Genomic DNA, 14,072 nt, shown 5'->3' with positions numbered 1-14,072 from the left:
TGATCTTCACACTACCTGTGTGTCTAGCATGGTGCCTGACATTTAGCAGCTGAAAAGCGTTTGAATGAATAAAAATAGGTTGGAATAGTAACAGAACTACTTCTCCTGTACCTTCAAATATTTTAAGTTAGAAAAATATTTATGATTATTACAGAAAATATTTTCAGTATTTTTGCAAGGCAAGCTTTGTGAATGATGAAATGATTTTCTTTATGTTTCTCAGAAAATTTAAATACATTTTAAAATTGTTACTGAATTTTTATTACTGGAATAGAGAGGTATTTATATACTGTTTCATAAAGTATATATTTAAGACGGCTTACAAAAATGAACTGCAATTCTTTGATTTTTTTAAAGAATCAGTATAAAGGCAAATATGAGTAGAATAGTGTATGTGACAGAGAATAAATAAACAAAAGCATGCTACAGTGTTCTGTAGTTAATAAAACTGGGAAATATGCAAATATAAGTCACTGGCTTTGAGGCCACAAAATATATTTCTATATTTAACTGTTCCTCTTTAGAGATATCTTGTAAATAGAAAAATATCATATTCTTTACTATAGGTACATTTTCTGTGTATTTTGACACTGACATATATGGAGCAATAGCTTCCATAAATTAAGAAGATAATCTATTCTGTGACATTAAATTTTTTGTGTATAGTGTGATTTTCTAATTAGAGGTGGTTATACAAAGAATTCTGTTTTGATGGTGTGGCTTATAATATTTAGTTCAAATTCCAGTGTCTTAATATTATAGTTTACAGGTGAACCATAAGCTGTTTCATAACCTGAAATGCTGCTATTTTAGTAGAAAGTCCTTGGAGATAGAAAAAGTTTGCACACACATATGTGTTTGTGTATCTGGTTTGCTGCTTTCTAAATTTCCACAAAATAATTAATTCCCATTATCAAACTTGGTGAATGGCCGGATAAACACTAAAGTTCTTTATAAGCAGCAAGAGGAAATCAAATCTTTACTTTGGCCTGATACTGTGTTTCAAATAATGAAGTCCAGCTGTTGATACTGACCTTTCTTTAAATGCAGGTGAAGATGCCTTTGATGTCTTACCCCCGTCCCTGCCGCCGCCCCCGCCTCCTGCCAGGCACAGTCTCACCGAACATTCAAAACCTCCTGGCTCCAGCAGCCGGCCATCCTCAGGACAGGACCTTTTCCTTCTTCCTTCAGGTAGGAGAGAAAAGCCAAGGGAAACGTTTCACCCAGAGCAAACTTATTTCTAGATCCTACTGCTTTTATCTCCCTGGCAGAAAAACCCATGGTGGGGAAGATAGCAGTTGGCTGGGTTTGTTTATCAGTGGTTGGTTTAATTGCAAAAGGATTACAAAACTGGTGAAAGACATAAAGAATAAAAGAATTTAGAGATGGTGCTGTTGAGATTATCCGGCCAAATTACACCAGTATGTTACAAACACATCTCTGAGAACCAGAAGGGTTCTGTGATTGGGCTGGTAGTGATGGAGAGAAAAGTTAGATTCTGACTCCAATTCTGAGTGCAGTAATTTTTTTTTCTCAGAAGTTTTAAATTTTTTATTACATATATCTTAGTGTTATCAGACTACAACCAGTCCGGGGGTCGGGTTACCCGCTGCTGCAACAACCAATAAGCAGAGACTGGGTCTGAGAGGAAACAGGCGTCTTTAATCATGATGGTCAGCAACCCAAGAAGACAGGCGGCATACAGTGCAAAGCCTGCCTTACAATCTCAGGTGCAGGGACTGATTATATACTTTTTCAGGTGAGGTTAGTATGGGGGGGGGAGGGAGCATGCTGTTAGTCATCAAGCAGGATGACCAGTTCCTGGAATCGAAATTTCTTCTCTATGGCATTCCGATCTAATCATGGTCTTTATTGCTTCTTGGACACCTGTCATCTCCTCAGGGGTATGGAATGTCAAATTTCAGTATTTCTCCTGCATTCTTGGGTAGGTGGTCCTAAAGACAATCTAGGAAATAGGTTACATATGGTGCACTAGCAATCATACACACACACACATACACACACACACACACACACAACACCCTATCGTTAGGAGCATAATTCTGTTCAAAATCATAATATTTTGATAAATTTTATTGTTATAGCATTGATAACTTTTTCTGAAATATCTTCAATTTAATATTTTGGTACATTTTTATTTTTAAATGTCTCAATATATCTACTCAAATTATTGGTCTTCAAGGAAAAATTAATATGCACCTTTTCGTAAACTCAAGTGCAGAGCAGACATAAAATAAAGGGACGTAATGAACCATCACTCCATTAGAATTATCAGGAAACAAGTTCAGTTGTGTATTAACTACTTCCTGCAAACTGTGCTGTTGTGACACGGGGATCTGTGCTCTGAAAGTTGGCCTCCTTGATTGGTATTGGTTGACCATAGGATACAGCTTTTCTTTCTTACGATTGCTTTATATTTAGTAGGAGACAAATCATGAAAAAGCTGTTAAAGAGCACAGTTTAGCCGTTGGCCACCTGTACGACTTGAGAGTCTTAACCATTATCATTCACCTCAAGCATTCATTTTTCTCAGTTTTCTTCCAGTTGGTTTGATAATTTACGAAGTTTGAGGTGATTTGTGAATAAGACAAATTATAGACATGTACCTTGGAACATAGAGCTTTGGTTTCTAAAACTAGTTTTGTTTTGTTTGGTTTTAGAAATAATTTTGAGTTTAATTTTTGGTGTGTAAAATGGTGTTCTGTTAAGAAGTCTCCCTGCCCACAGAGCATATGAATTCATTGGGTGCTTCCAAAGGGCAAGGGTCATAACCTTTCTAATCCAAGCAGAGAACATGGATAGCTTAGGCTTTTATTTATATTGCTATATATAAGCACCAACATTTTGCTTTTTCACTTACACTTTTTCTAATCTTCATTTTATAAAAGGAATTTAACTCATACTTTTAAAAAAAGAATCACTCGGAATCTTAGTTCACCTTTCCTAAGACTAACTTTCTTTCTGCTGAAATAAAACATTATACTCAGATAACACTCTTTTCCCTATTTTTATAAACCGAGTTAATTGTAAAGGTTTTATTTCTTTATCATAATTTTATAGTTCATTGTACTTTGTGTAAAAATACTCATAAAAGTGCTTTCAAAATTGCTAAAAATGGTATTTCAAAATGAAAATACCCCCTTTTATTAGATAAAATGAAGTTGCAAAAATTGTCTCATTTTATATATAGATTTGGTTTTGGTTTTGCTTGCCTGTGAGGGAGTACAGTAGCTGTTACCCTTGACCTATGGGATGAGGCCAGCCCGGGACCAGAGCAGTGTCATTTGAACCCACTGGCTGGCTCTCTCTTGACCTCCTTTTATACATGGAAATCCCTAATTCTACTCACAACAGTGTTGACATCCCTTGACAATGAATATTTCTAAGAAAAAAATGGCAACATTTCTTTTCCATTTCCAGTCTTTCATATCATTAACATGACAGATTTCCAGTCTCTTGCCAGATCCATTGAGAAGACTGTTTTTATTCAGTTTTATTTATTTATTATTTATTTATTTATTTATTTATTTATTTATTTATTTACAGAGACAGAGAGAGAGGGATAGATAGGGACAGACAGACTGGAACAGAAAGAGATAAGAAGCATCAATCATCAGTTTTTCGTTGCAACAGCTTGTTCATTGATTGCTTTATCATATGTGCCTTGACCATGGGGCTACAGCAGACAGAGTAACCCCTTGCTCAAGCCAGCGACCTTGGGTCCAAACTGGTGAGCTTTGCTCAAACCAGATGAGCCCGCGCTCAAGCTGGCAACCTTGGGGTCTCGAACCTGAGTCCTCCACATCCCGGTCCAACGCTCTATCCACTGTGCCACTTCCTGGTCAGGCTAAACTGTATACATTAACTCTTGTTCTTTTAAGAAGAAATATTGTAATTCTTCTTACATAATAATATGGTAGACTATGAAGGTTTCTTTCTGCTCATAAATAAGCATTTGCCTATCATTTTGCAAAATATTTAATTCAGTATTCTGTCTAAAGAAGTATAATAGAAGATTTGCAACCGTGGTTCTTCACCATTCTTTAAAAATTTTATTTAGAAAATTAAATTTAACGGAGTGACATTGATCAATAAGAATACATAGGTTTCAGGGAAACACTTCTATAGCATTTGAACTGTTGATTGGGTTGTATACTCGGCACCCAAGTCACAGTCGTTTTCGTAACCTTCCATTTGTCGCTCTTTACTCCCCTCCTCCAGCTCCCTTTCCCACTACTCCTCCCCCGGAACCACTTTACTTTTATCCAAGCAGTGGTTGTAGATTATTTTACTTGCATTTCCTGCTTCTTCGTGCTTGCTTTTGCACTCATTGTTGTAGATTTTTTTACTTGTTTGGGGACATTTTGACACCAGCAGGAAGAGTGAAGAAAGCAACTACAGGAGAAGTTTGTACCTGGGTGAAAAGATCATGGGATAATATTAAAATTGAGATTGTTGTCAAGTCATTTAAGAAATGTGGCATTTCAAATGCCATAGATGGAACTGAGGACAAGGCCATATATGAAGACAGTGATTCATCATCAGACACAGATGAGGACAAGCTAATAGATGGGAGTTTTGACAGTGATGAAAAGTTGTATGAATTTTATGGTGAATAAAACTTGAGTTCAATAAGTTTATGTAATACATTTTTTTTTCAAATTTCGGGCCCCAAACTTAAGGTGCATCTTATACATGGGAGCATCTTATACATGGGGAAATACGATAACTGCTTTTCAGACTCTCATGTGTCTTTAACCTTTGGCATTTTAAATATGTGTCTTAATTAAAGGTTTATCTGTCTAATTGTAGGCTTATCTGTTTGGGACTCTGTATTTCCTGGATTTGTATGTCTGTCTCTATTTTTAGATTAGGGAAGTTTTTGGTCATTAGTTATTCAAATAGGTTTTTAAATCACTTGCTCTTTCTCTTCTTCTGGTACCTCTTTGATGGAAATGTTGTTATAATTGATAGTGTCCCAGAGGTCCCATGAACCATCCTTATTTTATAATTTTTTTTTCTTTTTGCTGTTCTGATTGGGTGTTTTATACTCCCTTGTCTTCCAGATGCCAGGTTTGATATTCTTCATTTCTGACTCATACTTTTTATATGTTTTTTATCATATTTTTACCTTTTCTATCTCATTGTTGAAGTTCTTACTGAATTTGTCTTTTTTTTAATCATTTTTATTTAATTACAGTTGTCATACAATATTATATTACATAGTTTCAGGTGAACACCCCAGTCATTAGACATTATATAATTTAAAAAGTGATCAACCCAATAAATTTTTTTTTTTTTACAGAGACAGAGAGAGAGTCAGAGAAAGGGATAAATAGGGAGAGACAGGAATGGAGAGAGATCAGAAGCATCAATCATCAATTTTTCGTTGTGGTGCTTTAGTTGTTCATTGATTGCTTTCTCATATGTTCCTTGACTGTGGTGCTACAGCAGACAGAGTAACCCCTTGCTCAAGCCAATGACCTTGGGTTCAAGCTGGTGAGCTTTGCTCAAACCAGATGAGCCCGTGCTCAAGCTGGTGACCTCGGGGTCTTGAACCTGGGTCCTCTGCATTCCAGTCCAATGCTCTATCCACTGTGCCACCGTCTGGTCGGGCCCAATAAATCTTTTACCCACTGACACCATGCATAGTTACTAGTCTTCTTTAAGAAGAAGAGAAAATGATAAAAAAATATGAATAATAAAATGTCAATAAATATATATCTATCAACAGTTGAGTTCTATTCTTCACCTACATTCATTAAACCGCCTTATAAAACCAGTGTTTGGAATTCTGCATCTGCTAGATTGCTTGTCTCCATTTCATTTAGTACTTTTTCTAAAGTTTTGTCATGTTCTTTTATTTTATACCTGTTTTTTGTGTCCTCATTTTGGCTGACTCCTTTTGCTTGTTTCTGTGTATTATGGTAGATCTGCTTTATCTCCCATCTTTGCCTTGTGGCTTTATGTAGCTGTCCTATGGGACCTTGTGGTGCCATCTCTTTGGTCACCTGAGCTGGATGCTCCAGAGATGTCCCTTGTGTGGGCTTTGTGTTTCTTCCGGTTGTAGTTGAGCCTTGATTACTGTTTTCATGTCAGTGGGTGGATTTGACCCTCAGGATTACTGGGTCTGAGGGCTGACTGTGACTATAGCACATGAGCTGTTGTGTGGGGCTGACCTCACAAAGCAGGAGTCACTTTGGTGGGTCTCTAGTGCCAGCCAAGTCTAGCTTTTAGGTTTGTCATTTGTGAAGTAGTTGGGTAGTGTTCTAGTGTGGTCTGATACCAGCCAATTAATGTGTTTGTTCTGGAGCTACTGGGTGGGGCTACATTGCAGGTCGCTTCATTTACTGCTTGTTCCCAGTGTGGGACCATCTGGTTAAAGCTACAAAGCAGTCAATTGGTGGTTGGTGTACACTTTTCTGGGCATGGAGGTTCTTGAGAGAGGCCATTTTATGAACCAAGGCTGGTAGCCACTAGTGTTAGGCTTGGGACCTTTGGTGTGCACCGCAAGGTGAGTTGAAGCCAGCTGTTACTTACGCCTTGTTTGTGGCCAGTTAGTTGATGCTGTGTTCCAAGCTAAGACTGGCCACTGCTTATGTCAGGCTTGGAGCTACCTGATGGGAGTTACATTGCCAAGTTGAAACTGGTCACTGATCACGCCAGTCTTGTGGTAACTTAGCAAGAGGTACCGGGCACACTAAGGTCAGATATTTACTGATTGTTTGGGATTTGTGGACCTTTGAGAAATTTTAGGAAAATCTGTGGCATGAGCTGAGGCAGCCTGCTTGTGTGGACGAACCACTGGAAAATGTTCAGCCAGGCATGCTAGTAGGATGAGACAGGGTCTCAGGGAATCAACAGGGTGGGGAAAATAGTGTTAGCAAGGTTAATAAAGATCTCGGATTTGTCATCCACCTGGCCAGGATGGCTGGGTTGGGGGAACGCTCAACAAAACTACAATGACACCTGCCAGCACTTCTGTCCCTGGCCGAGCTGTCCTGAACGCTTCTTATCCAGCCCTGGCCATGAAGTCATCAATTTAATTTCTCCCCATAAGTCCTTAGCACTGTTAGAGCTGTTGCTGCTACACTGGCACCCAGAATGAGTGAGTTTGTGAGTTTGTGCTTCAGACCTGCAGAACCTAGTTCTCAGTAGCCCTCCTTTTCACTCACATGTAAGCCCTGCTGGTTTTTACAGCTAGATATTATGGAGACTCCTCTTCCTGGCACTAGCACATTGGTTTGCGGAACCTGGTGTGGGACTGGGACCCCTTGCTACTCAAGGACACCTCTGCAGCTGAGATATCCCTATTGATTCTTACATGCCACACTGTGAATGTAGATTCTGCATCTCTGTTCCTCCTACTTGTCTCTACCTGACTTTTGTGTGTGTGTGTGTGACAGAGACAGAGAGAGGGTCGGACAGACAGGAAGGGACAGAGATGAGAAGCATCATTTCTTTGTTGCAGCACCTTAGTTGTTCATTGATTGCTTTCTCATATGTGCCTTCTTAACCAGAGGGCTCCATCAGACCGAGTAACCCCTTGCACAAGCCAGTAACCTTGGGTTCAAGCTGGTGAGCTGTGCTCAAACCAAATGAGCCCACGCTCAAGCCAGCAACCTTGGGTTTAAACTGGTGAGCTGTGCTCAAACCAGATGAGCCCACACCCAAGCTGGCGACCTTGGGGTTTCAAACCTAGGTATTCAGCATCCCAGTTCAACACTCTGTCCACTGTGCCCTACCTGGTCAGGCACCTGGCTTCTTTATTTCCTAAGTTACACACTTCTGCTTAGCTAGATTTCAGTTGTTCTCAGCAATGGTTGTTTTATGATTTAGTTGTAAATTTGATGTGGTTGTGGGAAGGGGTGATCACAGTGTTTACCTACTCTGCCATTTTTGCTAGACATCTTTTCCACTCTTACAATTAGTAAATCTTTTCTTTCTAGTCTTTACTTAGTATTTTTTTAACTATTACTTTACTTAGTAATATTTAAAATAAGTATTATATTTCAAATTTAGCATTATATACTATAAATCACAGGCAGTAGTACTTTGCTTTTTTCTATAGATTAATCCCATCATATTTATTCATTTGTTTATCAAATATTTATTACTATATAGTTGTACGTTGAATGTGGTATTTTCAATTTATATGTTTTAATCTTAAGCATGAAAATAAAATTTTATTATAATTAGTTATTAAAGAGTTATTTTTAAAGTCTTTATTGCTTTTCAATTTTTCCTTATCAGGAGACAGTACTGTATTCTGTAGTAATTGTGTTGTATATATTTTCCCATCAAAGCGTGAATGCTTCCAACTTTATAACTGCTATTATAAAAGCCCAGTTTACCCAGTACCTGACCAGTAGCACACTGAGCATGACAGAACACGGCAGTGATTCAAAACTGAACTATAAATCTTTTTATTATTTATGATAATATTTTAATATAATTAGTGACTTTTTAAGTAAAATAGTTTAATAGAACAATATCATACAACTGTATACCATATTTTTCACTCCATAAGACACACTCCCCCCCCCCAAAGTGGAGGAGAAATGCCCGTGTGTCTTATGAAGCAAAAAATACAGTATTTTATTAAATACTTTAACATACCATTTGGTTCAGAATATATATTTTTTCTTATTTTCCTCCTTAAAACCCTAAGTGTACCTATTCTTATTGTCAGGTGCATCTTATGGAGCAAAAAATACAGTATTTTAGAGTCTATTTATGACTCTGCAGTGTTCCCAGAATCTAATGTTTAGCCTTAAATAAATGGAAGATTAGAAATAGCGTAAGTGCATCTGCAAAACCTACAAATTAACCATAACAAAATAAAAAAGTGTATGTATTTTCAAAGATAATCTTTCTTGCACAAGATTTGAAAGTAAATTTTACTGAATAAATCAAAATCCTGGAGAAATTTCTAAATTTATGCAGAAATTACTATATTTGATTCCTTTGGTTACTCTTCCTAATCAAAGATTAACATTTATTGCATGGGATTTGATTTATCTTCCAAAAATATTTCAACAAAATTAATGAAACTGAACCACTGATTCTTCAAATATTGAAAGTTCAAAATCTAATACTCATTTTAATCTTGAAATTAGTGAAAACAAGTTAAGTAGCCTTAGTTAAGTCAAAGTCTCCAGCAAAGGTGGAGATAATTATTGTACTCAAGCAGGGGAAATAATAACTAATGACTTCTTTCTTGGAGGGAAGGCAGTGAGAAAGACTCCTGCATGAGCCCCAAGCACAGTCTACCCAGCAAGACCCCTATAGGGCGATGCTCTGTCCATCTAGGACCGTTGCTCCGTTGCTAAGCAACCAAGCTATTTTAGCACCTGAGGCAAGGCCATTCCTGACCCAGAATCAAACCCAGGACTGGGCCAACACTCTACTGATGAGCCAACTTGTACAGGGCCCAATGACTTCATTCTTGACTTAAATTATTTAATCAAAAATTGGTATAAATCAGCATGCATTACCTTTTTAAGTACCTCTTACATATTGTGAATGAAAAACTTAAATGAAAGTTAAAACAAATATAATTAGGTCTTTAATATTTTTTCATGAATTTGTCAGTTAGTGAAATTTATGGGTTTGATTTTGAATTTATGAAAAATCAATCTGTCTGCATTTCCGTTTTATAATTAAAAAGGAAATACTTACAAAGTCCAGGCTACTGCTGGGCAGTGATCTTAGTACTGCATTTGTGTTAGGAGATAAAATTCAAACAGTGAATAAGATAAGGTCCATGACCTCAAAAGAACTTAGAGCAGCTTTGGACATCCCTGGCAGACATAAAAGTAAGTAGCATGAGAGAGGAAAACAGAAGAACCTGGGATGGAAGTGCTGGATAAGTAAGTTATCAGTGAACACAAGATCACAGAGGTGTAATGTTCATCCCCTCAACGGAGGAATCCATTCTGTGGATTTTAAACCTATACCCTACCGATTTAAACCAGTTAGGCTTATGGTCCTAGCAAATTGATATTGTAGCATTGTTAAAATCTACTTTTCTACCTTAAGTTCCAGTGAATAAATACTATTAGAATAAGATAAATTTTAATTTCTCCACAATTTATTTATTTATTTATTTATTTTTTCTGGCTTCTCACTCAACACTCCGCCATCTTGGCTGCTTCTCTTGGCCTCCTCCACGTGGCCTTTCTCTGCTCTCTGCTCTCTCTTCTCTCATGATAATCTCAGGAACCAAGAGAGCAAGCTCCTGTTCTGCCCCCATTTTATAGTGTAGATTCATAACCTTTAATCCAATATACAAAATAGGGAAGTCTCTAATACAAAGTCACTTATCTGAGGCATGATGGGATTGTACCACCCCACATCAAAAAGGGAGGGAAAGGCTTAATCCCAAAACCAAGCCCCAGGCTACAAGAATCCTGCCTGCCCACAGAGACACACATTAATATCACCTGGGCAACGGCCTCCACGTGGGCAGCGCCATCTTTAACAAAGTGAGCATGTAAAGCCAGTGGCCAGGGCCACTATCACAGCAGCCCGGCCCATGCAGGTTCGCATTGGATTCGGACAGTCGGTAAAGAAACAACGGAGCCAAGAACTGGTGGGCCATTTTCTTTAATTCTAGCTTGCACCCGGTGGGCAAGTAAAAACACACACTGGGCTCCAAAACCCACTCACATTCAGTGCTCACAAAGCTACTGACTTATCCAAGTTTCCTAGAATCAAAGGTTTCTAGCTCACCAGCCTTATTCACTTCTGTTCCCCATCTCCTTCCTTCTCCCTGCACAAACTCTACACAAAACTGGCTTCTCACTCAACACTCCGCCATCTTGGCTGCTTCTCCTGGCCTCCTCCACGTGGCCTTTCTCTGCTTTCCTCTCTGTTCTCTAATGATAATCTCAGGAACCAAGAGCACAATTTATATTTTTTTACTATGTCAGATACTCCCTCTCTGACTGCCAAGATAGTAAAAAAAAAAAAAAAATTAAAAAAAATTTTACTGTACATTTAAACGTTACTAAAAGTATAACTTTTAACAATTAAATTTACTATTCAGTGAGCGAGTTAGTAATGATTTTTTAACATAGGATGCACAATGTAGTTATTATAAAAAGCACCTTACATGTTTAGGAGATTTCAGGTAAATTCATTTAATCCCCACAAATCGCAAATGTGAGATCCATTTTACAGACTGCATATTACTTAGTGAGATTAACTGATTTCAGATACTCTTATAGGCAAAATTTAAACACACCACTCTGCCTTATTATTATTATTATTATTATTATTATTTTTACTTTTACAACAGTTTCTGTTCATTGTACAGGAAAGATTGGGACAGAAAATAAAAATCAGAAGCAGTTTTATCAACAGTTTTACAATTAAGTAAGATCTGTAAAATATAAAATTGGTAGTCTCTGTTATCTAGGAAAAAATGGAAAGAGCATATTTGATCAACTGATAAATAAAAAGAAAATATGCTGGCAGATAAAAACATTTTATATTGTTAATATCAGCCATGAAATTAGTTTTCTAATTTATTTGCAAAAACGTGGGTCTTTACAGAGAATTTCTAGAATTTTTTCTTCAGTCAACTAGCAGAAACAGTCATTCTAATGCGAAAATTATCTCTATTTTTAAGATCCCTTTTTTGATCCAGCAACTGGCCAAGTTCCTTTGCCTCCTGCAAGGAGATTGCCAGGTGAGAATGTCAAATCCAACAGAACGTCACAGGACTATGACCAGCTCCCTTCAACTTCAGGTGAGTTGGCTAATATGATAATAACACTTTGCACTTAGTGCTTTCGGAGTACCTTTTTATTCATTATATAATTTAATGAGCCGTATCGCCTAAGAAAGTATTTTTATCACCTTTGCAATTGCTTATAAAGCTTGTATTATTACAGGAATGCCTACAAAATTACCTCATGAAAGAGAAAAAAAAATTAAGCCTTAATATTATAGATATTTGATCAGTCAGTCAAGTATGTTCTCTGATGCAAAATCTGTTCATTCCCTAACTTTCGTTTTGCCTTACCAGATACGAGAAAAGGGGAAATCTCTGTATAGATTGTCATGTCACATTCCTTTATTTCTCCATTAATGGAAGAAATCTCTTTAGAACTGATATTAGCACCAAACTGTTCATTTTCATAGCTTATTCAGGGCTTCTACGCAGTGCTCCACTGCCAGCCCTTACATGGAAGGATATATCATATATGCCATTTTAGTAAATTCAAGGCCATACTCATAACCTGTATTTCTGAGCAATATGAACAATGCTTTTGTTCTTCAGTTCAAACATCAATTTACAGAAGATTTGTTATTAATAATAACCACATTCTATAATTTCTGAATCAAAACAATGACTAATCTGAGAATTATCAATGCAGTAGTTCTTATATACTTGATGACACACATGAGATATGCTGAAAACCTTCTATGGTTTTTCCAAGTTTTATCACTTAAATAAAACCCAGAAGAGCATGGAATTTTATTAGCCTTTTCAAAATTTGATCCATGCTCTCTTACCGATTTACTTCTAGACTTTGCAAGATTTTAGATATATCTGTGGGTAGGTAGGCAATGAAACACTGTAGTTACAGGAGAAAGAGTAGAATTCCAGATCAATGAAAAAGTGTGCGAGTCAAGAAGGGGAGACTGTCTGGCAACCTCTATGGTAAGGAAGGAAGCAACTCCCTTAGGGAAGAAATGTTAAAATACAACTTTAAGGACAGTACCATTAGTAATTTAAAATAACATATTCACTGCAACCAACTCTAGATTAAGAGAAACATATACTCAAGTTATGGGAAGAATTGTGGTCAAAGTGCTGTATTGTCACAGCTTCCTTACAGTTTATCCGTAGTGTGTTGGTGTTGTAGAGCCTAGAGGAAGGAACATCATTCACATGTGTGATTTCACCTCATAGGAATTTCGATTAGCATTACACTAGAAATTTTAAGGATAAACCTTGGGTCGGTTGCAACCCTTGTTGAAACATCCCAAAATAGGCATTTACCAGAAGCCTGAACCAGCTTTTACCTGAGTGATAAAAATTATTCTGATTATTACTATGAGGGCCTCAGCTAGCTGTTACATAAATATTTCAACCTCCTCCTTGACCTCTCTTTATAAACAAGATCAAACCTCAGAAAATAATATACTTTTTCCAACAAGATATTTGCTTACATGCAGCTCCCAGTGCTACCAAGCTGACCACTTGTTAATTTCCCACCAGCAGAGGGTTGCTTCTGGATTCGGTATTTCCATCAAAACCTTGAGACTGATGCTATGTTCTTTTAGGATTCTTATAGCCCTTATTCTGCAGTAATATCCTTTTATTAAGGCCCTTTTAAGATGACCATTGAGGATTCTGATATAATTGCTATATACCTTATAAATTCAATTTTATTGATCTAAATGACTGATGTGACTTAGGTATAAAATTTCTATGCAAAAGCTTTCTAAAGAATTAAAGAATAATTTTATTTTAAAATATTTTTCTTATCCACTTATCTAAAAAGGATGTGTGCATGTATATCTGTATATACAAAGAGCCTTCCAAAGAGACAATTATAACAATTTGGGGGAGAGAATTAAAGTTTTTCAGATATAACAATTTATATGTAATGTTAGTTAGGAATGAGTGGATTTAACTAGCCTATGTTAAAATTCACATATACCTGTATATGGGGCGGATTTTTTTTTTTTGCTAACCTGCTTATTTCTTTACATGGGTATATATTTACATGATGTTTATGCCTGTTACTAGCTATGTTCCAATTTTTTCAAAATTTATTTTGCTTTTCTCTTGTTATAAGATAAATTTTTCTATAATTTGAATATCATTCTTTAAAAACCCAGGGAATCCAGTTTGTAGTGGAACAACACAGCCATAATGATGATGTGTTTGTGCTGGTGCTGACAAAAGATAGTATTAGCTCTTGAGATTTTCCTATTCTTAGTATTTAGAAGGCGGTTCAAGGCACCCCTTGAAACTAATTTAAGAATTTTAGTGTGTAACTTGTATGATATGTATTTGTAACTGCTGAAAG

The 14,072-nt window shown here is 36.8% G+C and overlaps 1 protein-coding gene across 8 annotated transcripts in view; it reads left to right on the top strand.

Moving 5' to 3' along the window:
* CBLB (Cbl proto-oncogene B) overlaps positions 1-14,072 on the top strand; it is a 234,404-nt gene that overhangs the window by 206,163 nt on the left and 14,169 nt on the right. For all 8 annotated transcript variants that reach the window (XM_066348058.1, XM_066348062.1, XM_066348061.1 and 5 more), the window contains 2 exons: positions 1,051-1,191; positions 11,657-11,776. In XM_066348058.1, coding sequence (XP_066204155.1) covers positions 1,051-1,191; positions 11,657-11,776 — 261 coding nt within the window. The remainder of the gene's footprint in view (positions 1-1,050; positions 1,192-11,656; positions 11,777-14,072) is intronic.

Source organism: Saccopteryx leptura, chromosome 8 (genome assembly GCF_036850995.1).
Source record: "Saccopteryx leptura isolate mSacLep1 chromosome 8, mSacLep1_pri_phased_curated, whole genome shotgun sequence".
Lineage (NCBI taxonomy): Eukaryota > Metazoa > Chordata > Mammalia > Chiroptera > Emballonuridae > Saccopteryx > Saccopteryx leptura.
The sequence above is the reverse complement of the archived record's forward strand: the minus strand, read 5'-3'. Positions and strand labels throughout refer to the sequence as shown.